Source organism: Hippocampus comes, unplaced genomic scaffold, assembly GCF_001891065.2.
Source record: "Hippocampus comes isolate QL1 unplaced genomic scaffold, H_comes_QL1_v1.1 scaffold85, whole genome shotgun sequence".
Lineage (NCBI taxonomy): Eukaryota > Metazoa > Chordata > Actinopteri > Syngnathiformes > Syngnathidae > Hippocampus > Hippocampus comes.
In genome coordinates this window covers 493,447-517,720 of record NW_017805540.1, presented here as the reverse complement: position 1 = coordinate 517,720, position 24,274 = coordinate 493,447, and the positions used below count along the sequence as shown (strand labels likewise).

At 43.6% G+C, this 24,274-nt stretch overlaps 3 protein-coding genes across 10 annotated transcripts; 1 reads left to right on the top strand and 2 right to left on the bottom strand.

Annotated features, from left to right (window-relative positions):
• Positions 1-284: 284 nt before the first annotated feature.
• Positions 285-1,806, bottom strand: LOC109521211 (transmembrane protein 69-like). The gene is made up of 3 exons (XM_019878905.1): positions 1,528-1,806; positions 1,132-1,174; positions 285-985 (listed from the first exon to the last, which is right to left on the bottom strand). The coding sequence occupies exons 1-3, from the start codon at positions 1,551-1,553 to the stop codon at positions 308-310; spliced, it is 747 nt and encodes a 248-aa protein (XP_019734464.1). The 5' UTR covers positions 1,554-1,806; the 3' UTR covers positions 285-307.
• A 66-nt stretch (positions 1,807-1,872) lies between these two features.
• Positions 1,873-15,085, top strand: gpbp1l1 (GC-rich promoter binding protein 1-like 1). Of its 5 annotated transcripts, none has more exons than XM_019878900.1 (12): positions 1,873-1,952; positions 3,341-4,506; positions 4,580-4,694; positions 5,919-6,048; positions 9,952-10,289; positions 10,660-10,735; positions 10,822-11,018; positions 11,098-11,226; positions 12,715-12,870; positions 13,364-13,488; positions 14,302-14,404; positions 14,489-15,085. In XM_019878900.1, the coding sequence occupies exons 3-12, from the start codon at positions 4,635-4,637 to the stop codon at positions 14,657-14,659; spliced, it is 1,485 nt and encodes a 494-aa protein (XP_019734459.1). In that variant the 5' UTR covers positions 1,873-1,952; positions 3,341-4,506; positions 4,580-4,634; the 3' UTR covers positions 14,660-15,085. The 5 variants fall into 5 exon arrangements, with proteins under 5 accessions (XP_019734459.1, XP_019734456.1, XP_019734457.1 ...); XM_019878897.1 differs by having other exon boundaries at positions 1,951-2,091; XM_019878898.1 differs by having other exon boundaries at positions 1,951-2,174.
• Positions 15,086-16,236: 1,151 nt separating this feature from the next.
• On the bottom strand, positions 16,237-23,037 carry LOC109521203 (histone-binding protein N1/N2-like). 4 transcript variants are annotated; one of them, XM_019878890.1, is made up of 14 exons: positions 22,723-23,037; positions 21,659-21,739; positions 21,457-21,560; positions 20,678-21,129; positions 19,255-19,306; positions 19,139-19,188; positions 18,985-19,070; positions 18,565-18,638; positions 18,293-18,481; positions 17,387-17,526; positions 17,260-17,307; positions 17,023-17,118; positions 16,807-16,942; positions 16,237-16,714 (listed from the first exon to the last, which is right to left on the bottom strand). In XM_019878890.1, the coding sequence occupies exons 1-13, from the start codon at positions 22,821-22,823 to the stop codon at positions 16,826-16,828; spliced, it is 1,590 nt and encodes a 529-aa protein (XP_019734449.1). In that variant the 5' UTR covers positions 22,824-23,037; the 3' UTR covers positions 16,237-16,714; positions 16,807-16,825. The 4 variants fall into 4 exon arrangements, with proteins under 4 accessions (XP_019734449.1, XP_019734451.1, XP_019734448.1 ...); XM_019878892.1 differs by having other exon boundaries at positions 19,139-19,185; XM_019878889.1 differs by lacking the exons at positions 19,139-19,188; positions 19,255-19,306 and adding an exon at positions 20,510-20,559 and having other exon boundaries at positions 20,626-21,129; positions 22,723-23,036.
• Positions 23,038-24,274: the final 1,237 nt, after the last annotated feature.

Sequence of the window (24,274 nt, the reverse complement as noted above, 5' to 3'; positions counted from 1 at the left end):
AAAACAAAAAAAACATTGTTTTTCAGTGAATTAAAGTTCCCTGTTGCATATTCTATGATTTCCAGTGATAGTAATGGCTTACATTCTTAAAATATTGACAACAAAATATAAAGAGTACACCATAATCCAACCGCTTATTTTAGCTGCGTTCGATATTCATCGTCATCTTAATTTGTGAACATTTTATGTGACACTGATTTGTAATTCAGGAAATGTGTCTAAAATTACTGAAGCAGAGTGTAAGCAATAAGAGAGATCTATTTATGGTGATTTAACTTTTGTGTTGTTTGGATCAGACTGAAACGTTTTAATCGGTAAACTCTTTTAGCTTCTTCTCAGTGCAGAACTTCTTCAAAATCAGCGTTGCCACCAGTGAGAAGGTAGCAACCAGAGTGAGGACAGTTCTCATGGCTTTGAACCAGGCTGGGTATCCAGGTAGCAGTGTCAAGTCATAGTGTAAAGAAAGTCCTAGTCCCATCATAACCAACATAGCACCCTCAACGACATTGTCCCTGCAGAGCAGAGCCAGCCAGGCCAGAAGTGATGGAACTACGCTGTTGCCCAAGTTCATCCAGTCAGGTTGAGCAGGACTACCATCAGGAATGGCAAACCCCCATCGGGCACCTCCGAGGAAGGATACTATACAAGCGCCATACAGCATTTGAGCATATGCCACTTCTGGGTAGAAAGACTGAGTGGTCGCCATGAGGAGCGGGGCTGCCACAAATGGGATGAGCCCAGAGAAACCAAGGTACAGTGCAGGCTTGGGAGCCTGAGTTAGGGCTCTCAAAGTAAAACCTTCTTTGGTGTCTCTCTTGTCTGAATGGCAGAGACGTGAGCCAGCCCAGTTGATTGGTTTGACGCACAGCAGCCTGTTGGTTGAAGCCAGTTTGGATGGGATCGACAACGGAGAGACCCTCGAGACCAGTTGACCATGAATTGGGTTTGATGCGCTGTCTACCCATCGAGGACGCCACACTGGAATCTGGAAATGCAGAACATTTTTATGCTACTCGGAATAAAATTAGGACTCAACCAATATGATTTTTTTAGGACAATGACGATTTTTGGCATTAAAAAAAGACGGACTACCCATTTAATCGATAGATTTTTTTTTTTACATTGACTTACCTTAATGAGATAGCTACGAGGTGCAAATCCAAACATTTTGAATCTAAAAAAAAAAAAAAGACATTCTACATTAAGACGTAAGAGTACAACGCACAGTTGCGGTATTACATGCAATTTACAAATCCAGATTTCACTTCAATGTTGGGAAACACTAGCGAGTCAACAGCTTCTAAACCTGAGGTCAAGCAATCGTCCAGCAAAAATACGCTTGAATAATGAACTACCCAAACGTTCTTTTGAAAGCGTGTCATTTGTTAAATTTAAATCACTTGTCGATGTTTACGTTTTGAGTAGCTTTATCAGGGGTCACAGTTTCCATCGGTGTTGAATTTATTTCTCTTTCACTGTATTCCATGAATACAAATACAGTACCACGTCGTGTTTACGATGTCTTACCGTCTTATCAAATCGAGTCTGCTCATTTCAGAGTTAATCGAATGTCCTTGCTGTGAAATCGTCCCGTTTTTCTCCAACCACACGAGACAAGTTCTGCTATCGACTATTTTGTCTGTCCATGGCGGGGGAGGATTTATGTGTCATTCAAGAGTGCAAATGCATGAAATACTAAAGATCGCCATTGTGTCCTATAAATGTCGAAAAGTATATGTACGTCGTGCCGTATGAAATATGCGTCAGTAGACGAATATATGAGGGGTTGTAAAATCTATTTAGTAATTTTCAAAATCTCAACTCCAAGCAGTTAAAAACGTACCTCACAGAGTGGAACCTCATGCAGTTGGATAATGACGTGACTTCTTGAACGCAGCCTTATTGAGTATTCGACTACCCCCCACCCCCCACTTTAGGTGCCAGCGCCAGTGGTAAGCGCGTAGAAAACCCAAACAAACATCACTAGCTACTCAACCACAGCGTTATACTCACACTGGAGTGTCATTTCGTTGTGATCGGACTGCTTCGTATACCCTCGAATCTATTAAAGGCTGTTTTGCTTGGGAGAAGGTACGCGGAATTGTCAGGGCAACATTTGCAAGTTAGCTCGCTAACACGTAGCGAGCTGATGAATGTGTGCTGCCGCTGCTAAGGTAGCCATTTTGAAACTGTGTTGTTCCAACGATGCCAGCTCTATTTACCTTTACTGTGTGTCCGCGACAACTGCGAAAACGGGCTATTTGCGCGGTTTTGGTTCAGTGGAACGTCTTAACTTGTTAGCCGTGCGGGGAGGAAGGCAGTGGACCCATACGAGCTCATCGCATGACACCTCACAGTTTTCGGATTCAGTTAACAGGCTAGGTAAGAGCAGCTATTAGCTAACACTTGCTACGCGACTGTTCACGAAGGTAACTGCACAAACGAGTTAGCAGCCGAGTTGATGTCGATTCTAGAGCACCGTCCGGCAGTGATTGGCTTTGATTAAGCTTCGACATTCGAATCGCTTTTTGTCAGAATTGCACCTTTGAACATTTAGCAACTTGTAAGCAGGGTGAAACGTGTGCTCTGCGTGTTGTATTGGTCCCCTGTCGAACAAGAGGGCACGTTTGTTTGTTTGGTTGGTTGGTTGTTTGTTTCCTACAATGCTAACGTTTCACTTAAATAACACTTGTGCTTAGACTGCTAATCCGACAGTGGAACATCGCTGGTGCCCGTAGTAGCTTGTGCGCGTCGCAAACTCATTGATGTTAAGCTATTACGTAAGAGTTCAGTGCGAGAGCAATGCTGTTTGAACCGAGCTTGTTTCAGTTTTCTGTTTGATGTTATACTGTAGCATAATGAAATTTAGAACGAAACGGAAGCAGAGTTCGTTAATCCATTTGATTGAGCATTACTGCCCTGTTGTGCTTCCGCCGTGGGAGAAGTGAGAAAGTGCCGTGGATATTTTTGCATCGGTATTAATATTTCATTAAAAGCTGCCACACATTGTAGCTTTCGTCGTTTGATGGCTCCCAGAGCACAGTGTCTCTTGATTTCGATTCGCGAGAGATGTAAGGCATTCAAAAGTAGATATCTGGAGCTTTGATTACCGTATTTTGAGTTTGATGGCCAGTGTATTTTTACATAGACTGCTGTAACAGAGAAGTAGTTTGTTTTGCAGCTTCATTGGCATATCTTGCGAAAACGAACAGAATGTTCTGCCACAGTAATTAATTCAATATACTGTCTGTGATGTTAATTCAACTTGAGTTGGTATTTATAGTGAATTTGTGATTGATGAATTGATTTTTTTTTTCTGACTGGAGTCTTTGATTTGCAGGTGCAGCTCCTTTGCAGAATCAACTGAAAACCAGGAAGTAAATAGAAAACTGTTCAGCAAGGCAAACGCTTCTTAAACCAGGAAAACATTTTCAACACTTTAACGTTTTGGGGTTGCGATTTTCCTCTAGGAAGGCCGAAAGATTTTTTTTTGGACAAGACTGATCAATATAAGGGAGCTTTTTACAATTTTTTGAACTCTAATATCTATGAAATCAGACCTTCGCCAGCTTTCATCTTCCAGAAAACTACACATAGTTAGATGGGCATTCTACAAATATGAACGCGAATCACTCAACGATAAAGACATCTTTATAATGCATCACCCATCCAGCTCTCTGTTTCACTAACCAGAAATGAAAATGACGGCAATGTAGCTAACACAGGTCTGTTGTCTTCATTGTCATGTGACTTTGAACTAGCAAGCATCTTTACCTTCCAACTCTGGCAGTCTTTTCACCACATTAATGAGGTGATCAGTGGGTTTCCTACAAAAGACTGTCCCTAAACTCTTTTTTTTTTCTGCATGCGTTTCACTAGATTCTAAAATGATTCGGTAAAAGTTGAATTGATGCCAATACCTACTGGCCCACAGTGTGGCAGGACGACACTTGTTTCATTCTCCCCGTCTTGGTGTCAGAGTGGAACTGCTTCACAAACTGCTGTCCATGTGCATGGGCAAAGCCCTTCTACACTTCCACAAGCTCACAACCTAGTTCTTCTGAACCCGTGGGACAAATGACCCCCCATCAATAGAATCTTTTGCAAATTCGGCAGAGTCTGCTCATGTTTCATGTGTCCCAACTAAATCATTGAACAACTTTAAACCGTATCACTCGGGACAAGATTTGCTTCGGGAGCATCTTGGGAATCTTGTTCCTCGGAGACGACTTCACTTGCGTGTTTGGAAATCCATCCTCTTCCTTCTTTGGCTTGTCGTCTGGATCACCGATTCCAGCTGATTCCTGCAACCCTTGACCCGTCTCCCAGTGATCCACCCTGGACGAAGCGATCTGCCTCTTGGGAAAGGGGCTGCGCTGTCCTCCCAGAGATTTAGAGGGGTAGTGTTTTTGCCGCTCCCCGTCTGTCAGTGCCATCAGGCCTGAAGAACAGAGACCAGGTGGACGAAGGGAGAAGGCCAAGGACTTCAGAGCCATTGACTCTGGGGTAACTATTACACTCAACCCGACACGACAACACTGTTAGTTACGACACTCCTAACGACCAATTCTTTTGTAAGATCCTGGCCATGAGGTTTGATGCCTCAATCCACTGACCAGAAACACTGGACCTAAATGGCGCAGCATGACTTCGTCCCTGCCTGGCTTAACTTCTCCACACCCCAGCCTGCCAAGGTTTGTGTGGAAATGTTATGCGTGCACGCGAGAGTAAGTGAAGCAGACAGGGCTTCAAACCTCACTGAGACACTACGTGCGCGAGAAGTGAGTTTGTAGTCAGCCTAAGTCACGTAGATGTTGTGAGCCAGCACAAATGACGCAAAGACGTGGCGTAGTGTTTTAGTCCAAGTGTGGTGCAAAACACCTCGTTAATGTGCAAGGTTCCGGATTCGAGTTGAAATTTGTTGCAGGTCAATGGAGATTCAAAAATCACACCTGTCAGATTACGTTGAGCAAATGTGGTGTGCACAAAGCACTTCATTGTCGAGTTGTTTGCTTGTGTAGTGATTGTCGAGATGCTGTTCAGTGTAGTCTATGAGTCGGGACGTTTCCCAGCTGGGCGACTTAACTTTAAAATGCATTCAAGGCAGAGAAAACAAGAAGAGCCACCGCTTTGACGACAGTGCTCTGTTTGTTCAGCGATTGCAGCCCAATGTTTAATGCCATTGTTTTGGCTCCGGTTTTGTGGTGTTTTAAAAACCGCGGCGCATGAAGGATTGTCAAGTTACCATTATGCAGTGTCAGATGATGGCAAGGGGATTTTAGTGGGTCATAAAAGAAAAAACAAAAAAGAATTGTTGGTCATACCTCCACCAAACAAAATTGGTTTAAGTGATTGTGTTCATATAAATTGTTTTGAACCAGGCCAAAAGTTCAATAAGATCCCCGTTGTTTAAAATCCCCTTGCGTCCATCTTTTTCAAATGTTATTGGATTTGATCAAAATGTGCTGTTGACTTTAATGTGAACATGATCAAGATCAAAGAGCCGGTTGTATTATTTTTGTCGGCGTTTAAGATGGAAAAACACATCTGGTTCAAATTTTTGTGCTGATGTTTGATCGTTTTGCGTGTCGTTTGATGTATCTGGAGAAATTCTAAAGGCGGTTTGTTATTTGGGTTTTACAAATTTTTAAGCCATTGTGGAAGTCGTGCTGTCTTTATGCTTGTATATACAATACAATACATGCTGATTTATATAGTGCTTTCACAACAGCGGCAGCTGTAACAAAGCGCTTAACAATATACTCGTACAACTCTGACATGTCATAGTGCACGCATTTTTGCTCCTTTACAATTGCACGAGTGTGATCGTCAATTGGTGATTGAAACTTGACTTGTCTTGAGAATTGCCTTTCGCCTCATTGACTCTTATCTGCTGTATTTCTCGCCACCTCCTCCAGTCCACTGCTGCCACCCTCGATAAACAAGGCGAGCCCCACCACCACAGGGAAGGCAAAAATGCTGTGAGCCGCCGCCGCCACAACTCTTCCGATGGCTTCTTCAACAATGGCTCCCTGCGCGCTCCAACAGGTACCGTTAGTGACGAAAACCACTTTGCAAGAGCAATTACGGCGGTTGGGCAGATCAGGACTGGAATGCTTGCGATCTCACTGTACTGATGCATGGGGAATAAAAGTTGTCCGATAGATTAAGGGTACATTGAATGGGTGCAAGTTCTGCTGTGGATGAAGGAGAATAGAGGCAATTTGTTGCTCGTGCTTTCATATGCTGCCACTTGGGACATTGTTGCAGTTTGTCTAAAAAAAAATACAAACTAATGTGGTGTGTTTTGCATGACTAGTCTTGGCGTTTTGTTTAGTTTTGTTTTTTTTCCCCCGTGTTCCATTGGAAGATACTATGGATTCGTATTTGTCAGGTTGTTGATGAAGACGCTTTTCTTTGTGCGGAACGCATGTCATATTCAACTTGAGTCTTATGAGCAGTGCTGTAAATTGTATTTCACTCTTCAGATTTGATTCTAATGGGCAGTTTATGTAATTGAAAAGACAGTTTCGTCTGTGCTTGATTTGAACAGTAGGTGGCATTTGTATTGCGGATGCTTGGGAATTACAGCAGGGCTAGAAATTCTTCTGTCAGAGAGGTTTCAGTGAATGGATTGAAAATTAATGGGTGGCAAACGTATACTTGACAAAGTCAGAGATGGATGTGCAGAGTCACCAGCAGCCAGTGTCAAAGAATAAGCGTATACGTTTGGTGCTGTCTGTCTACTTGGGCACGGGCGATATCGATTTTTCAAAAAACATTTTTTTTAAAAGCCCGATGCAGATTCCAATATTTGGCAGAATGCATCCATTTTCCGATCCGCTTATCCTCACAAGGGTCGTGGGTGGTGCTGGAGCCTATCCCAGCTGTCTCCGGGCAGTAGGCGGGGGACACCCTGAACCGGTTGCCAGCCAATCGCAGGGCACATATAGATGAACATCCACGCTCACACCCACACCTAGGGACAATTTTGAGTGTTTAATCAGCCTGCCATGCATGTTTTTGGGATGAAACCGGAGTACCCGGAAAAAACCCACGGGGGTCCGGGAAGAACATGCAAACTCCACACATGCCGGAGCTGGAATTGAACCCGGTCCCTCTGCCCTGCGAGGTCAACGCGCTAACCACTGGTCTACCGGGCCTTCGCCCCTTTGGCAGAATAAAATTCAAAATATCCAATTAATCTGACGATGAATTACAAAAGTGCATAGTCAATCAAATAGCTTCTTTGTTGGACTCTTAATGAATCCAACTTCATGTAGTGCAGTTCTAACGCTCTATTCTGGCATATTTTCTGAGACAACACCAGTCATCAATAATACACATGGATATCAGAATCATCTTTATTGGCCAAGTATGTGGGACACACAAGGAATTTGTCCCTGGAAGTCCAGGCTACGCTAGTATTATCAATAACAAGCAACTACGATCAACAAGGACATGACAAATAAGTATCGAAAAGGCTTTCCGTAATGCAAGGGTACCGTTGTGCCATAATACCACCTAATGACAGCAGAGATAAAGTGATGCAATATGACGGTTGTGCAGTTGGTGCAGATAATCGTTGCATCATTTTTCGAGTGACCAGTAGCAGTAATTGTCGTACAACTTTGGGTGTGCAAATATACAGGCAGGCTTTGAGCGCTTTATTTCAAGTTTCTGGTGCTGTGGAATACTCATCAATGACAATTGTTCAAGTGAGCGAATTCCAACTAACATCTGACTGTTGTACAATACTTTGTTCTTAAGTATTTGTTCAGCCTTACAGCACAGAAAAATCGGCTGCTATTCACACCCACCCCCATTTTCATGTAATCCTAGACAGTCACATTGTAAAAACTGCGAGTCGACCTAAAACTACAACAACCTGTATTTCCTGCTACAACCATGTGCCATCAGCGCCACAAAACCACGCAGTCTTCTTGATCTGTTCCGAATGTGGGGATAAATGTTGAATGCAAAAGCTATTTACATTTGGAATAAACAATTTTTTTTCTCCCTTTTTTACTATTTCGGGAAAAGTAATTGTTTCTCCGCAACGTTCCCTTAGTGGAAGACGCGATGCCTTATCATCATCACCATGTCAATTCAACCGTTTTCATTTTTCTCTTTTTCTTCTCAAGTGGTCTATGGAAAGAAAAATCTAATTCCTATCAATCCAATTCTTATTGAATGTGGCGTATGCTCATATCAGATATATTGTACTCACTCCATCGAGGCAAACTTGATGTCATCGAACTATACCGATCAGTAATGTAGCGACGCAACAATAACACCAGCCGGGAACGTAAGCCACAGCAAAATCGAATATTATGGTCTAAATATGGTAAATTAGAGGCATATTCACCATCAACAAATTAATTTGATTAACATCTTTTAACTTTGGGGTCATTTTGATGTATTCCTCCCTAAAGTGATTCCAATCCACATTGTTCTCCTTGGTTTGTGTCAGATACTTCATTTGTTGACTATTTAAATCAGGGGTAGGGAACGCCATTTCTTGCACGTTTTAGATCTCTCCCTACTTCAACCCACCTGATTCAATTGATCAGCTCGTGAGCAAGCTCTGCTGAAGCCTAAAATGATCATGATCAATTGAATCAGCTGTGTTGGAGTAGGAGAGATCTGAAACAGGCAGAATATGGCTCTCGGGGAGTTCCCTACCCCTGATTTAAATAGACCCGGAATTAAGAATCCCAAGCTCCCCTGTACATCCCGAATGTCTGTCACAAGACTTTCTTGATAAGTCTTGTCACCGATTGACCTAAAATTGACACCGGTTTTATTTTTAGTCTTTTCATCTATTTATATTTTCTCCCGAGTACGGATTTGTGCTATCTTAAGCATTTGGATTGGAAGGGTTTTAAATGTCAAAACGTTCACGTCGACACAAGCTCCCAGTGGAACGTCTCACCTTAGGAAGAAGTACATTCTAGCATTGTGTCGGATTCCTCCACGCAAACACAAATCTGACAAAGAATTGTTTCAGTGAGTCAAGGGTCCATTCATTGACATTAGTCAGGCCACATGCGAGGATGCTGTAATAGCCAAAACAACATGTCCTGTTGAGTCAACAACAACAACAAAATGACAAATGAAAGGAAATCACTTCCATTTTACATGATTAAAAGAAAATAGAAAGGGGGAGGTGCTTGAGTTTAGTTTTCTTCTCTTTTTGTTTGCCTTCATACATTGCGTCCATCACTTCAGTCATACGTTCTTTGCTCATCTCTGCGTCTGAGAATAGCTTATTGTGCTTGTTCAAAATTCAGGCCACTCTTAGGGAGCACTTTGTTGCTTGTTCATAGATGTGATTACCGTACTAGAACCCTGCTTGCAGGTTGATGTGACCATTTTGTTGCATGTACTTTTGTCGTTCTTACCACTGACTTTTAAGACAATGTCCCAAGAAGCATTTTCTCGCATAATGGCGTTTCAAATTAAAAATAGCAAAAGTCTCTTGGCATATTAAGCACACGGGTCTTGCGCTGATGGGTTTGGGGGGGGGGGGGGGTTATTGCAATTTTTCAGTCCATTCTTCTCGATGAATTGATGGATTTTCATGTCCGCTTTGCTTTCAGCAGTGAGTTTGCAAAGCGTTGTTTTGCTATTATCCCAAATCCTACAGCAGACGGTGTCGAACAATTCTATGTATTGCTGTGAGATTGAAAATTAAAACCGCAGCAGTGAACTGTGAGCGACCCAGAAAAACTCTTGTGTATTGTTGGCCTGGAGACAAGACCGCCTGTCTTGTCATCATCTTTTTGATCACTATTGATCGTGATAGGAAATTTCCACATTTTAAATTGGCAACAGCTAAATCTGTAGTTGCTAAGCAGTATGACTGCTCTGTTTTTTTTTTGTTTTTTGTTTGTTTGTTTTGGGTTTTTTTTTTTTTTTTTTGCCGGGGGGGATTTGTTTGTTTTTTAGGTGATGGGTGGCAACAGCCCTCGCTGCTTCTGAGACATGACTCTGTGGATTCAGGCGTGGCCAAAGGGGGGCACAGCGGGCTAGCAGGGGGCTCGTGTTGGAAGGACACACCCACCTGGCACGGAGCTCCGAGGGGCGCCCAGGACGGCCACCATCACCACCACCACCAAGGGCGCCACCCGAAACGGGGAGGGGGCGACAGAGACAGGCAGGGAGGGCACCGGCAGCGCAATGGTAACTTCCATCCCCGTAAGGGCACCTCATACCAGGACAAGTTTCCCAACGAAGAACGCAAAGACAAAAAGGATGACAAGCTGAAGTTTGTGGAAGAGGACTTTGTGAGTAGCATCATTTGTTTTAAACGACTTTACTGACGATTCCTCACGATTTGATTCGATAATTTAATCCTCAAAATCCAAACACATTGGGCACACGTTTTCCCAGTGTTGCACTGGATTTCATCTCAACCAAACCATCTTATCACTGCCTGCAATGTTTAGAAACAACTCAACTGTATTTATAGATCACTTTCAAACAGCCATTGCTGCATAAAATAAAAAAAAAACAAGATGGGTGTATTCTATTTTATCACAAGCCTGCGCAGGCATTATGAACACTCTGAGAATTCTTACATCTGAAAGTCACACCTTTTCTACTAGAATGCCGGAATTTTCTCCACAACCGTCAATTGTTCTGCTTCTTTTGTAGCCTTCCCTCAACCCTGAAACAACTGGAAAGCCCGGGACTCAGATGAGAGCAGTTGCCCCCCATGCTGGAGTGTGGGGTAAAGAGCTCCGTGTCCACTTGCAGTCTTCACACTTTTCTTGTTGTTTTCTAACAGCCGCCTGGAATTTTTCTCTCCTGCCCCAGAAAATCCTCCGAGTGGCAAGCAGATGGTGTCCAAAATGTTGGTTATCAAGAAGGTTTCCAAGGAGGACCCCAGCACTGCCTTCTCGGCGGGCTTCGCGAGCGCCGGCGCCTTGCCAGCTAATGGCGCTAAAGCGCCCATCACAGGCTCCAGCGTCTACAAGAACCTGGTCCCAAAGCCTGCTGTGGCTCCCACCAAAGTATGAATGACCGCCGTGTGTCAAATTTGCTAACTAATCCAATATGATTTATTAATGTATGTACGTATTTATTTTAAAGAGCACCCAGTGGAAAGCCGGCGCAAGGGAGCTCGCCAAGTCTGGCCGAGATTCCGTCTTTACCAACCCCGTCTCTGCTGCCAAACCCAGCACGCCGGTCAGTGCACTACAGCACAACACCCCTAAAGAGGTGAGCTTTCTTAATTGCTCAACTCAAACTTCAGGGGTTCGTTTCAGTCGGTCGGTAGGCTTGATTTTGTTTTTTCTGTTATTTTTAATAAGGTGTTTGATACTTGAATCAACCAATGTATGGTCCCGGTTCAATTAGAGCTGGTGTTTAAACAGTCATCCATATCAAGCCGGTCGCATTTTGACATCAAGAGAACAAGACGACACCTCACAATGGACCAGCAGTACCTTGCCACTGTGATGCTTCAAACGGGATGTTGTCAGACGGAAGTGGCGACTGAGCTTAGAGTGTCATCAGCAGGTTACAACAGAGATACCGGGAGACTGGAAGAGTCACAGAAAGATGTAAAAGTGGACGGCCTGTGGCCACATCCCATGCCAATGACCGAAATCCGGATGATGAATGCCACTCAATTGCTGCCACTCAACAAGCTGAGAGGCAACCAAGTGTCACGTCAGACCATTCGAAACCATTTACATCCGCGTGGTCTGCGTGCTAGACGACCTGCAAGTGCACCTGACCACTCCACCAGGCACAGGCGTCATCGCCTTGCACGGACCGCGGTGCATTTGCGCTGGACGAGGGACCGGTGGCCTTCACTGGTGTGTTCTGATGAAAGTAGACTCACGTTGAGCAGAAATGATGGCCGCCAACGATGTTGGAGAATGCTCTGCATCACCCCCTGTTGTCGTCAAACGAGCTTTCGGTTGTTGGGGTGGTTAGTGTGGTCCAATTGGGTCCAGTTGGTACAGAACTGCCCTACGCTTTGTGAATGGTACAGTGACAAGTCCATACTACCTGAATAACATTATTCATCCAGTGATTGTGCCGCTACAATGAACAACACGGGCCTAATTTCATCTTCATGGATGACACTGCTCCAACTCATCAAGGTCGCATCATCAGGGAACGGCTGTTGGAGACTGGTGTGCCTCACATGGAATGTTGGCCTGCACTTTCTCCAGACCTGCATCCTATTGAAAACCTGTGGGATCAGTTGAGTCGCCGTGTAGAGGCCCGAAACTCTGCATCTCAGAACCTCAATGACCTGAAGGCTGCCCTTCAAAAAGAATGGGATGTCATGCCTCAGCAGACAAGAAGTCGACTTGTGAACAGCATGAGACGTTGTCGTCAAGCTGTAATTCATGCTCAAGGGCACATGACGATGTTGAAATTATTTTGTTGTGTTGTACCCACCATTGTCGTTAACTTTTGTTTGTGTTTTTAAAAAAAACATGGTGAGAGAGGGCCTTAAAAAAAAAGATTTGCAAAAAAATGCAATATTGAGGGTAAACAATAATAATTAGATTATTTTTCAAAAGCCCCTTTTTATTCTGGTAGAAAATATTCTACCTTCACCTCTGAACAGCCAAGTTACAGCTGACAAGCTCGGAAAGAATAATGAGCTTGGCGGGTCTTTGCTCAGAAAAGCAGTCAAAGGAGAAACAGGAATGAACCCAATTGGTCTCGGTGTCGCCATCTCTGCAGCATCCTTCCAGCACGACGCCTCCCATAGACATCGCCCCGTCAAGGCTGAAGCTGATGCGCCGTGGTCCGGACCGAAAGAGTGAGTTCCTGCGAGCTCTGAAGGACGAGGGCACCGGAGAACTGACAACAAGCAGCAGCCCGGGAACATCAGGAGAGGTCAGGCATGGCTCCGTTTGCATCTTGCGTTGTTCATTACCTGCCGCGCATGTCAAAAATCTGCGCACCCCCACTGAAATACGGATTTTGGTGTGTGCGTGTGTGTGTATGTGCGCTTTCAAATCCAATTGCCTTTGTGCAGTTCATGTCTTCAAATTTATTGCGTGGTGAGAGGTACAACTCCTTGTGTAACCCCATAAAAAAAAAAAATTCTGTCAAATCATGTGACCTCCATTGTGAGACGAATAAAGGTTTTCTAATTCTATTTAATAAATTGTCAGTGGCTGGGTTTACAAAAACAAAACTGTGATTCCCGATTGAGGTGTTTTATACAGAGCATTTCTATTCCGCTTAGTGATTCGGTTACATTCTAATTGGAATGTAAACCCGAGTGTCTGAATTGTAAAATGCCTGGAATATTAATATTTGACACACTGAAAATCCGTACATGCAGATTTTGTTGGTATCTTGAGGGTCGTGTGATTGTGTCCAGGGTGAAAGCAGCACCCCGGAACCCAAAGCCTACAGTGAGGATGTCTGCCACGAGAATGGGTTGTCCTACTCTCTCAGTGACTCTGACACAGAACACCTGTCCAGCTCCCTGGAATCTGAGCACAGGTATGACAACACACACACACACACGCTCAGTTTGTGTGTGTGCGCCATCAGAGGCTCAGGTTTTATTTGGATCATCTCCAAAATTTGTTTGTAACTGTTCTTAAGATTTGAGCTTGGACCCTACGTGGCAAATTGCTTAAATTTAAATGACATTAAAACACGGTTGTCCTGTTCGTTAACATGCTAAAATAGTTTCATGTCGGCTGAAGGGGGCAGTAGTGTGCAACACTGCATATTGCAAATGAAATAATAAATATGGTCACAGCCATACAGGTGGTCCCTGTTTTGCGGTGGTACGACATAACAGGTTGCAAAAGAAGGCACACTCAGTTACTGGCGTACTTGCTGGATTTCCTTTGATTGCTTTTTTTACTCACAGCCTCAGGGTTTTTTTTAAATGCAGTTATTTACTGTAATTATGACTTCCCTACTGTGATAAACTACGAAGAACTTTAACAATCTCTGTTTTGGACTCATGGTACCTCCTTGACAGTGTCATTCACTGTGTAGGCCAGGGACTCCTGACAGGGTGGAATTTTCTTTTTTTATTTCTTTCAAGGAACCCTTCATCAGACCACCACTAATTAAACATAACTACAGTGTGTACCCAAGTGCCATTGGAATTATTAAAAAAAAAACCCATACATTTGTAAAAACGGCCTATTTTCATAATGTGATGATAACAATTTGGGGGGGAGGGATTAGCGGTATTCGGGGTTATTTTTTTCAGTGGTTTCCTTCACTATAATAGTTTTGATTCAAGCAGGGATGTCAGCTTGAAGAAAATCAATTTGGAGCAACGTGTTTGTGCAGGTTGCTGAAGGCCATGGGCTGGCAGGAGTACCCCGAAAACGATGACAACTTCCTGCCTCTGACCGAAGATGAGCTGAGAGAGTTTCAGACGAAAACGGAGCAAGTGAGCAACGGTCCGGTTGATTGCTGCCACGTTGAACAGATCAAACGTGAGGTCACGTGATATCCTTCTGTGTTGTCCGAGCAGCTGAAGCGCAACGGCCTGCAGAAGAACGGCATTCTGCCCAGGGCGCGGGGTGTCACCCTCCACTTCACCCCCTGGAGGAGTGTGGCCGAGGCGCATGTGGAGGAAGGGTCCGAGTCGGAAACCAGTAGCAGCAGCCAGACCTCTGACGACGACGACTGCATCAAATCCTAGCGTGGTTTTACGGAACAAAAAAAAGAGAAACAACGCAACAGCCAACACATCTCAGCAAGCCACCCACCCTCCTTTCTATCTCATCTTTTTTTTTTTTTTTTTTTAAAGAGCACCATTTTGAATTTTTGATTATTTTTTGTTGTTGTTCTTGCACAAGGGAAAAACCAATCATATCCCAGTGAAGGGGGAGATTTCTGCTCTGCCAGACGTTGTTTTCCCTGCGTTTCCTCCTTCACTGCAGTCCTGCTCTCTGACCCTGCCCTCCTCCTCCTTTTTCTTCCTCGCTTTGTGGAACTGAAGTGTTCATCAAGAAAAAGGGCAATGAATGCACACTTGATTCTGCTTTAAACAGACTAACTCATTTCATTGATGATGCTGATGACACATTATTAATGATATTAATAAAATTGGTTCCTGACAAGCTGACGTTTCAAGCTGTTGACTGTGGTGTTTGAGTCGAATGGATCAAGCCCAAGTTCCTCATCCTCAAAAACTGAAAAATTCTCCCACTTTTTTTTCCCCATATTGGCTCAGTGAGAGCACATCCAAGAGTTTAACCGAGGATGCACAGCCTACAATGAATAAAGTGTTAAAGATTTTAAAAAAATATGTATTGCATTGTGTTTGTGAAACTGTCTTCTAATGATGTTCAATATATGCTTGAATGCTCCGCGTCAAAAGTGGTGGGGAGGAATTGACCCAGTGGTTTACATATGTGTCCTCACAGTTTGAAACTTTAGTTTGTATTTTCTCTCGCTATGCCGCCCACCCCACACATTGGCGATATTATCCTCTGTGTCGAGTCTTCGATGCGTAATGCTGCAGCGGTAGGGAACTCTGGTTCCTCGAGAGCCATTTCTGCCTGTTTTCGATCTCTCCCCACTCCACAACACACCTGATTGTTAATTATCGTTTCAGAGCCTGATGTTGAGCTAATCATTTGAATCAGGTGTGCTGAAGTAGCTCGAGATCTAAAACAAGCAGGATATGGCTCTCGAGAAACCGGGGTTCCCTACCCGCGGTATACCGAGTAAACTGGGACCGAGTATTTGAAGCGCGCACCGAGAAAATGCTCGGATGATGACAATCGAAGCCTCGAAACCGGCCGTATCACGTGACCGGTTCAGGAAGTACATCGACGAGTTCAGCTCCTGATTTATGCGGCGACGAAACACGACGGATGCGGAGTTTGCTGCCATTATAAGGGTCACAATGCAGTCCTCTTTTGCTCCCGCTGCCTCTTGTGTGAGTTCCATTTTTTTCCCACAATACACACTCAATTACTGCATTTTCCTCCATCCTTTCCATGTCAATTTCATTTTATGAGTAATCCATAGCAAAACTTTGCCCAAGAAATCCTCCTCCTTGCATGTCATGTCCACTTGATTGACGACATTTGAAGCCTCGACACACGAGTCAAACTAATTGCATGGAAAGCCTCAAAGCGTTTTAGAGCTTTATGTCACCATCACTACCACACATTCCACTAAAAACATCCACGGTGACTTGTCCATCGGGTGTGAACTGTGGTCGGCAGGCAACGAGGTCAGCTTGTACTCCACTTCAACCCAAAGTCGTTTGCGATCAGGGGCTAGTTCAATTCAAGTCCCTCCAACTTTAATGCAGGATAAACAGGAAGCTTATCACCTTAAGTTTTTTTTTTTTTTTTTTTTTTTTATTAGGCAAAACAAGAAATTACAATTTCAAGGAACAGGGCAGTGCAACGATGCAGGGCGGAACAATGCCAACATTTCTGCTTGGATATTTTAAAGGAACCACAGTTGCCAAACGGGTGCAATCAGAGTGGCCAAACAGGCACAAAATGTTTAGATGGGACATCAGAAACCTGAGACGACAACAAATCCAGCCATGTTAAGAGACCTACCGATGTTGGCATTGTTTCACCACATAACTTCAAAGATGTACAAAACCACTTTTAATTCAACTGTACAAAAGCAGAAAATGCACGAATAGACACAAACAAGTATACAGGATCTTGGACACAATGCCGTGTCCTTGCTGAGGTAAAGTGAGGACGAAGAGGTCTCTTTCACACTGCAACAGAATAAGAAAAAAACAAAACAGTTATCACCAAGTAAGCAATAGATGACTTCAGAGACTGTCCAGGAATAAAAACCAGCCCTCACCGCGAAACTTCCCATGCGCTTAGCGTGCCCCATTAGTGTCACCATTGGCTTTTTGCACAGCACACGTCTCCTGAGCATCATCTTGCTTGGCCTTCTTGACGATGCCTTCTTTCTCAGGACTCTCCTCTGGCTTCCTCTGAAACACACACAGGTTTAGGTTAGACAACAGCGTGGGGCACGAGTGCCGTTCGTTTCGGACCCCATCATCGTCCCCACCTTTTTTCTGACCAAGTGGCTGATATCAGAGACTGGGGCACTGGCAGCGGACCCGATGGCAGAACTGAATGTGGTGGTTGACGTTAAGTCGCTTGTCTGAGTCGGGGAGGAGAAACAACATGAGCACTCGTTTGATTTTACACGCAAGCATGTATGCACCACCGGGGACATATTTCACAATCGGGCAGGACAGAATTGTTCAGGGGTAAACCAAAAATGATTGCTGGCAACACTCACTGCTGATGTGTCACCACTCTGTGCAGCAGACGAAGTGGAGGCACCATCCTGACAAGCGCATTACAACAAGTAAGCTTACAGTCAAACCGAAGATTTTTAGTGAGCCGCATGTCGAAAAGCGCCCTACCAGCACAGCCTTCATGGCGGTGGCGTCCTCCACTTTCTCTTGGATGTCTGGCAGCAGAGCCTTCAGCTCCTCCATCTCCTGCCTCTCCTCAGAAAGCGCCTCAGGACCAGCAGCCTTTGCAATCAGCTCTGTTAGATTTTCTGTGAAACAACGTGGTTGTATTGTGCGATTACAGACAAGGGGAAAGCCTTGAGCCATCTCACAGGACCACAAAAAGGAACAAGGTTCAGTTTGAATAAATTAAAAAAAAAAAAAAGGTTTGGGCTGGTCAGCCGAAAGGTATAATTTCAGGATGAACCTAAAACAAAGTGGTAACCTTTACACGTCAACGTTATTTGACTTAACTTTTGAACTCACGGGTCCACCTAAGGGGAAAATCAAGTCAAAATTTTTCTTTACAATAAATATGTTCTACGTGCCCCCATTAGTTTAAATTCTGTATTGTTTGTGGAATAGGAATTAGCTTGCTAACGTCACATGACCACACTCAGAAAACAGGTGAGCCATGATTGTGGTTATCTGAGCGACTGTGATGTCATTTTCAGTCGACAGCAAGTAGCAAAATGGCTGCCCCCCCCCCCGAGACTGATTAAAAACGGACGGATTTTGCTGCTCAATTCATCTTCCAAATTACAACCAGATAGAGAGTCCTCTGCACATGTCAAATAGGATCTCCTGTTACATTTAAATAGCCGCTGAATTTGAAATCTGGATCAAGATGTGGATTTTAACTGTTATAATCACCCTTCAAACTGCTTGACAAAGAAAAACATGAAAGTTGATCTGTCAAGCGGATTGCCGGTAAGTGTTAAGCGGGGAACATCCTTGGAAAAATCCACTTGAAAAAAAACCTTAGTGGCAATTCGAATTGTAAACTAAAATGGCCGCGCTGGCCCTCGCTCTCACCCAGCCTGCTCTTGATGACAGAAACGGAACGGTTGAGCTCGTCGATGGCCTCTTTGTATTGCTGGTTCAAGGTGAAGGTCAGACCCAGTTGGTAATGCGTCTCGGCAAGGAGTCGGCTGTCGGCGTCCAAGTGTTTCAGCTGCAAGGAAAGACACTCCTGGAAGTCCTCCAAGGCTTGGGTGTAATTCCCTGCGGGGCGGCGGGGAGCGAGCGTTCATTTCTCGGGAAGTTTCACGGCGTCTGCAAGGTGGCGTTCAGCCTCTTGAACGTACCCGACTCCACAGAAACTTCACCCAGCCTTAAATGGGCCTGAGCTGCCATGAGCTGATCCTCCTTGGGCTCTTTTCTATGTTGAGGACAAGAAAAGACAAAGTTTGGTGACAGGCAAGATAATTAGAGGGGCAACGATTAATCGCTAATCAGATTTACTGATTCCTTTTGATCGCCAAATCGCTGAGAAATCTTGTAAGCCGCCCCCGTACATCTTGCGCTCATTAAATTTGCTGTATTTTAAAATGAATGAGTAAATAAATAAACAAACTAAAACTAATACAAAAAATAATAAACAAAACTGAAACAAAATAAAATTAACCCAATCCAAAAATGAAACAAATTAAAAAAAGATAAAAGTCAAAACGAAATCAAACTATAATGAAAAATCCCGAACTATTATCACCCTGGTCTGCACTGACCTCTTATAGATGACCTTGGCTACTTCCAGCATCTCCCAAGCCAACTGAAGGTTTCCCACCTCCTCTTCCTCTTCTTCGTTGCTCTCCTGCAAAACATTCATGTTAATTTTGGACATAGGCTCGGCTATGCAGTTTGTTGTTGTTGTTGTAGTACCTTCTCTCTCGTGTCATTGTCCTCGTCTTCCTCCTCATCTTCATCTCCTTCTGAAAACAACTTTGTTCAAATATTTCAGGGCAGACAACTGCGACCAGTCCAATAGACAAACTCACCGTCATCTCTTTTTGCTGGTTCTTCTTCCATCTTCTCAACTGGTTCATCCACCTTTTTGTCGGCGGGCTCCCCCCCCCCCCCGAGACTGATTAAAAACGGACGGATTTTGCTGCTCAATTCATCTTCCAAATTACAACCAGATAGAGAGTCCTCTGCACATGTCAAATAGGATCTCCTGTTACATTTAAATAGCCGCTGAATTTGAAATCTGGATCAAGATGTGGATTTTAACTGTTATAATCACCCTTCAAACTGCTTGACAAAGAAAAACATGAAAGTTGATCTGTCAAGCGGATTGCCGGTAAGTGTTAAGCGGGGAACATCCTTGGAAAAATCCACTTGAAAAAAAACCTTAGTGGCAATTCAAATTGTAAACTAAAATGGCCGCGCTGGCCCTCGCTCTCACCCAGCCTGCTCTTGATGACAGAAACGGAACGGTTGAGCTCGTCGATGGCCTCTTTGTATTGCTGGTTCAAGGTGAAGGTCAGACCCAGTTGGTAATGCGTCTCGGCAAGGAGTCGGCTGTCGGCGTCCAAGTGTTTCAGCTGCAAGGAAAGACACTCCTGGAAGTCCTCCAAGGCTTGGGTGTAATTCCCTGCGGGGCGGCGGGGAGCGAGCGTTCATTTCTCGGGAAGTTTCACGGCGTCTGCAAGGTGGCGTTCAGCCTCTTGAACGTACCCGACTCCACAGAAACTTCACCCAGCCTTAAATGGGCCTGAGCTGCCATGAGCTGATCCTCCTTGAGCTCTTTTCTATGTTGAGGACAAGAAAAGACAAAGTTTGGTGACAGGCAAGATAATTAGAGGGGCAACGATTAATCGCTAATCAGATTTACTGATTCCTTTTGATCGCCAAATCGCTGAGAAATCTTGTAAGCCGCCCCCGTACATCTTGCGCTCATTAAATTTGCTGTATTTTAAAATGAATGAGTAAATAAATAAACTAAAACTAATACAAAAAATAATAAACAAAACTGAAACAAAAATAAAATTAACCCAATCCAAAAATGAAACAAATTAAAAAAGATAAAAGTCAAAACGAAATCAAACTATAATGAAAAATCCCGAACTATTATCACCCTGGTCTGCACTGACCTCTTATAGATGACCTTGGCTACTTCCAGCATCTCTGCAGCCAACTGAAGGTTTCCCACCTCCTCTTCCTCTTCTTCGTTGCTCTCCTGCAAAACATTCATGTTAATTTTGGACATTCTCTCGGCTATGCAGTTTGTTGTTGTTGTTGTTGTTGTAGTACCTTCTCTCTCGTGTCATTGTCCTCGTCTTCCTCCTCATCTTCATCTCCTTCTGAAAACAACTTTGTTCAAATATTTCAGGGCAGACAACTGCGACCAGTCCAATAGACAAACTCACCGTCATCTCTTTTTGCTGGTTCTTCTTCCATCTTCTCAACTGGTTCATCCACCTTTTTGTCGGCCATTTTGTCTCCTTCACCGGCTTCCATTTTGTCCGACGCGTCTGCATTCTTGTCTGCTGCGCTGTCTTCCGTTTTCTCTGACAGTTCATCTCCCTTGTCAGTCGAATCCTTAACGTTTTTTTCCATTTTGTCAACCTTCTCGTCAGTCGGGTCTTCTTCTTTCTTGTCTGTTTCTTGCTCTTCTATTTTGGGTGATGTTGGTTCTTGCGCTACACTGTCCTCCATCTTGTCTGCACATTCTTCGACATTCCTGTCAGCTGCAGTTGCCCCTTCCTTATCTGCCAGTTCTTCCGTCTTGTCCACAGCTTCCCTTAGAAGATCGGCTTTGTCCGCATCACTTTCCTCCAATTTTTTGTCCCCTTCCGCTTTCTTCTTTGCATCTTCAGGTTTCTCCGCCATTGCATCATAAACTTGAACCCTCAACTCATCTCTGGTCTTTTCTGTTATGACAAGAGGGCACAGAAGTTTAAGAATAATTTCAGAATTTTCAGCCTAAAATGCACTAGAAATTACTGGTGAACTTATTTTGACCTTCCATAAACTTTTCAATGAAAATGTCAAACTATTTGTGATTTCTGTACTTGTATACAACTTGCTGTTCTCCAACTGGAGCTGAATGAAAGGTGTCCCTAATTTAAGTTAACCTGTAAACGTTCGAGTGCATTTTAGGTTTATCCTGAAATCTTGCCACAGGTCCTCACCCCAAAAGCCAAATCACCCTAAAACTTTGCGAGTACTGCATTTAACTTTTAACATGATTCACACACCGTCAACATTTTCTGTGCCCTCCACGTTGGATTCTTGAGGTTTCTCGTCTTCATCGCCTTCTGGGACTCCTTCCAAAGCATTACCAAGGACTGAGTTCTCCATCCTGCATCACAACACTGACATTGAGCTTTTTGCCTTTGCTTAAATAATTCACTGAGGAAAAAAAAAAATTCTCAAAAGCCTAGAAGATAGAGTTCATACCTTGCCAAATCCAACAGCGCTCTGCCACACCAAAAGAATGCTTCTGCACACTCATCTGCAGTGTCTCCATATGCTTTGGCTCTGAAAGCAAAACACCTCATTGTCAAGCCATCCATTTCCTATTGCGCTTGCTCTCATTAGGGTCACGAAGCTGGAGCCTAACCCAGCCTCCTTAGGGAAGGAGGACTAGATTTGCAGTCGTTGAGGCTTCAGTTAACCGACCATGCATTTTTTTTTTCAAAAATGGGAGCTAAATGGAGTACCACACAAACAAACTTCACAAAGAAACTTCCTGAGCAACGATGTGCATAAATATTTAAGCTGTAAATGGATACATCCCTACTGCACCTTGAAAGAAAATAAAAACAACTGGGCTGAGGTTTAGCCCATTATGACATTTCTTTAGTTTACCTAAGATCTTTGATTAAAAGAATGAATTTTGGGTTGATTTAACAGCCCGTTCAATACAGTAAGAAAAAAAAAAAATTCTCATCAAGCAAACTCATGGTCACAAAATAAGGCCAGGATTTGAAAGGAATTAATAGTTTTATGTTGCCTGGAGTCACATTAACTTTAACTGGAATGCAGGAATCAGACTTTTGTGCTCAAGAATCAAATTTGAACAAAAATCTAAAATTAGAATAACTCAGTCGTGGTCTAATTGTCCTAATAACTTTATTTATCAACAACACACTGGTCACTTGACCAATGCATTGATACAACTGTTAAACGTGTCCAGGTATGTAGTTTTGCCATTCTTTGTAAGTCGACTGCAGGTTGTGCAAAAAGTACTCAACATTCAACAGTTGGACATGTGCATTCTAAGGTTCCGAGGTCAAGCTGAGTTCACTTTTCGATGCTACAGTGCATTTTCGGTCCATCCAGAAATTTCGCGCAGAAACTCAACATCGCTAAACTTTTGTGACCAAAGTGGCTACACAAAACTTTGGGGGTCTTTTTCAAATGCAGTTAACAGTTGCGCTTACAAAAGGATTCTGACAACCTTAAGAAATAAGAACATTTGCGAAGAACAGTTACAAACACTCCTCGTCGACCAAGCTCACAATATTCCGCAGGCCTCCTGGAGCGTGCTCACCGCCTCCACCACTTTGCCCATCACCAGTTGGTTCTTCCCCGCTCCGACGAGCTTGTTGGCCTCTTCCATGTTCTTTGAAATGCACGGACAAAACCAAGCAAAACAATGTGTTGACGAAGAACAAAACTAGGAGCCAATCGACAACTGCTGCGAGCGCGTGCCAAACTGAGACTTTGAGGACACGCACTTTGAAAGGAGCCGTAAGACGCCGATTTGCGTGACGTCGTATTGTCGTGCAGCCTTGTTCTTGTGTTCGCATTTGGCGCCACTTATTCTTTGCGGTCCACTTCCGGGTTCGGCGCGGGAGAATTCTTAAAGGCACAGCTCAGCTCCTTTTTGGACTCACGTGATGATATCAGTGGTGAATTGTCAGGGCCACTGCGGTCTTTTCTGCTGGCCTACGAAGTATCAGAAGCCTACATTTATAATCTTCTTCCATGAAATTACAGTATATTAATTCATCCTAAACAATCTAATCGATTTTTTAATCACACAAATGTAAACTTGGCAGAGGTGTACACACCCCAAAAAATGTAAAATAAGGAAGACTGAGGATTATTTGACAATGTATCATTGATTGAGCAGGGTGTATACATACGTATACCAACTTTAAAATATAGCAAAGGCCCAATTATTGCATATCACTGTCAGTCAAGTCAAGTACAACTTTATTGTCAAATGCGCTGTATGTGCAACACACAGCACAGATGAAATTTCTTCCCTCTCAACCAGACAAGACGAGCTGCTGCAGGTGCCCGCGCCGCCATCAAAAGAACAGTTAATATGAAATAGATTGTCCTGACTCCTGAATGATTATCTTGTGATGTGTTAAGATTTCTTTTTTCCCACTCCAACTTCCTCAAAAAACTGCTTGAGAACTTTCACATTTAAACAATCTCTTACGATGTTATAAATAGGGTCAATGCAAAACCCACTTCTCATTTTATGGGCACGTGTTTGCGTATACCGTAAGTGTGTGTGTGTGTGTGTGTGTGTGTGTGCGTGTGTGTGTGTGTGTATGTGTGTGTGTGTGTGTGTGTGTATGTGCGTGCGTGTGTGTGTGCGCGCGTGTGTGGAGCACATGGCTCTGTCACATCCTGCTGTGGTGAAGAGCATGTTTTTACCCTCCCACCGCTTCCATGGTTTCATTGCCTCGTTATACATGTCTGAACTTGGCATCCAAACACTGTCACACTGAGACAAACGTACTCAATTCGCGTTGTCACTGCATACACCATAACTCACGCAACATCCAAACCTGTCTAAGTGCCTCCATTCATCATCATTGTCCATACTGTGGTGAGTTTATTAATGATGGGGTATCTTAAAAAAATAAATATTATATATATAAATATTATTTTCAGGTGAGTTGCTGCTCTCTCTATATATATATATATATATATATATATATATATATATATATATATATAAATAAACACACACACACACACACACACACACACTCAGAACCTGTGTTGTCAGGGATGTATAGAAGCATAAAATAAACTCGGAGGATATTT

Bases quoted from the DNA above. Each gene is read 5' to 3' on its own strand.
- LOC109521211 (XM_019878905.1), bottom strand. From the start codon at position 1,553: ATGAGCAGACTCGATTTGATAAGACG. The intron at 1,175-1,527 runs GTAAGACATCGT...TTTTTTTTTTAG, and splicing joins AGACTCGATTTGATAAGACG to ATTCAAAATGTTTGGATTTG. The intron at 986-1,131 runs GTAAGTCAATGT...CTGCATTTCCAG, and splicing joins CTCGTAGCTATCTCATTAAG to ATTCCAGTGTGGCGTCCTCG.
- LOC109521203 (XM_019878890.1), bottom strand. From the start codon at position 22,823: ATGGAAGAGGCCAACAAGCTCGTCGGAGCGGGGAAGAACCAACTGGTG. The intron at 19,307-20,677 runs GTGGATGAACCA...GCCGACAAAAAG, and splicing joins ACAAAATGGCCGACAAAAAG to GTGGATGAACCAGTTGAGAA. The intron at 19,071-19,138 runs GTACTACAACAA...AATGTTTTGCAG, and splicing joins ACAATGACACGAGAGAGAAG to GAGAGCAACGAAGAAGAGGA.
- gpbp1l1 (XM_019878900.1), top strand. From the start codon at position 4,635: ATGGCGCAGCATGACTTCGTCCCTGCCTGGCTTAACTTCTCCACACCC. The intron at 6,049-9,951 runs GTACCGTTAGTG...TTTGTTTTTTAG, and splicing joins CTCCCTGCGCGCTCCAACAG to GTGATGGGTGGCAACAGCCC. The intron at 10,290-10,659 runs GTGAGTAGCATC...CTTCTTTTGTAG, and splicing joins AGTTTGTGGAAGAGGACTTT to CCTTCCCTCAACCCTGAAAC.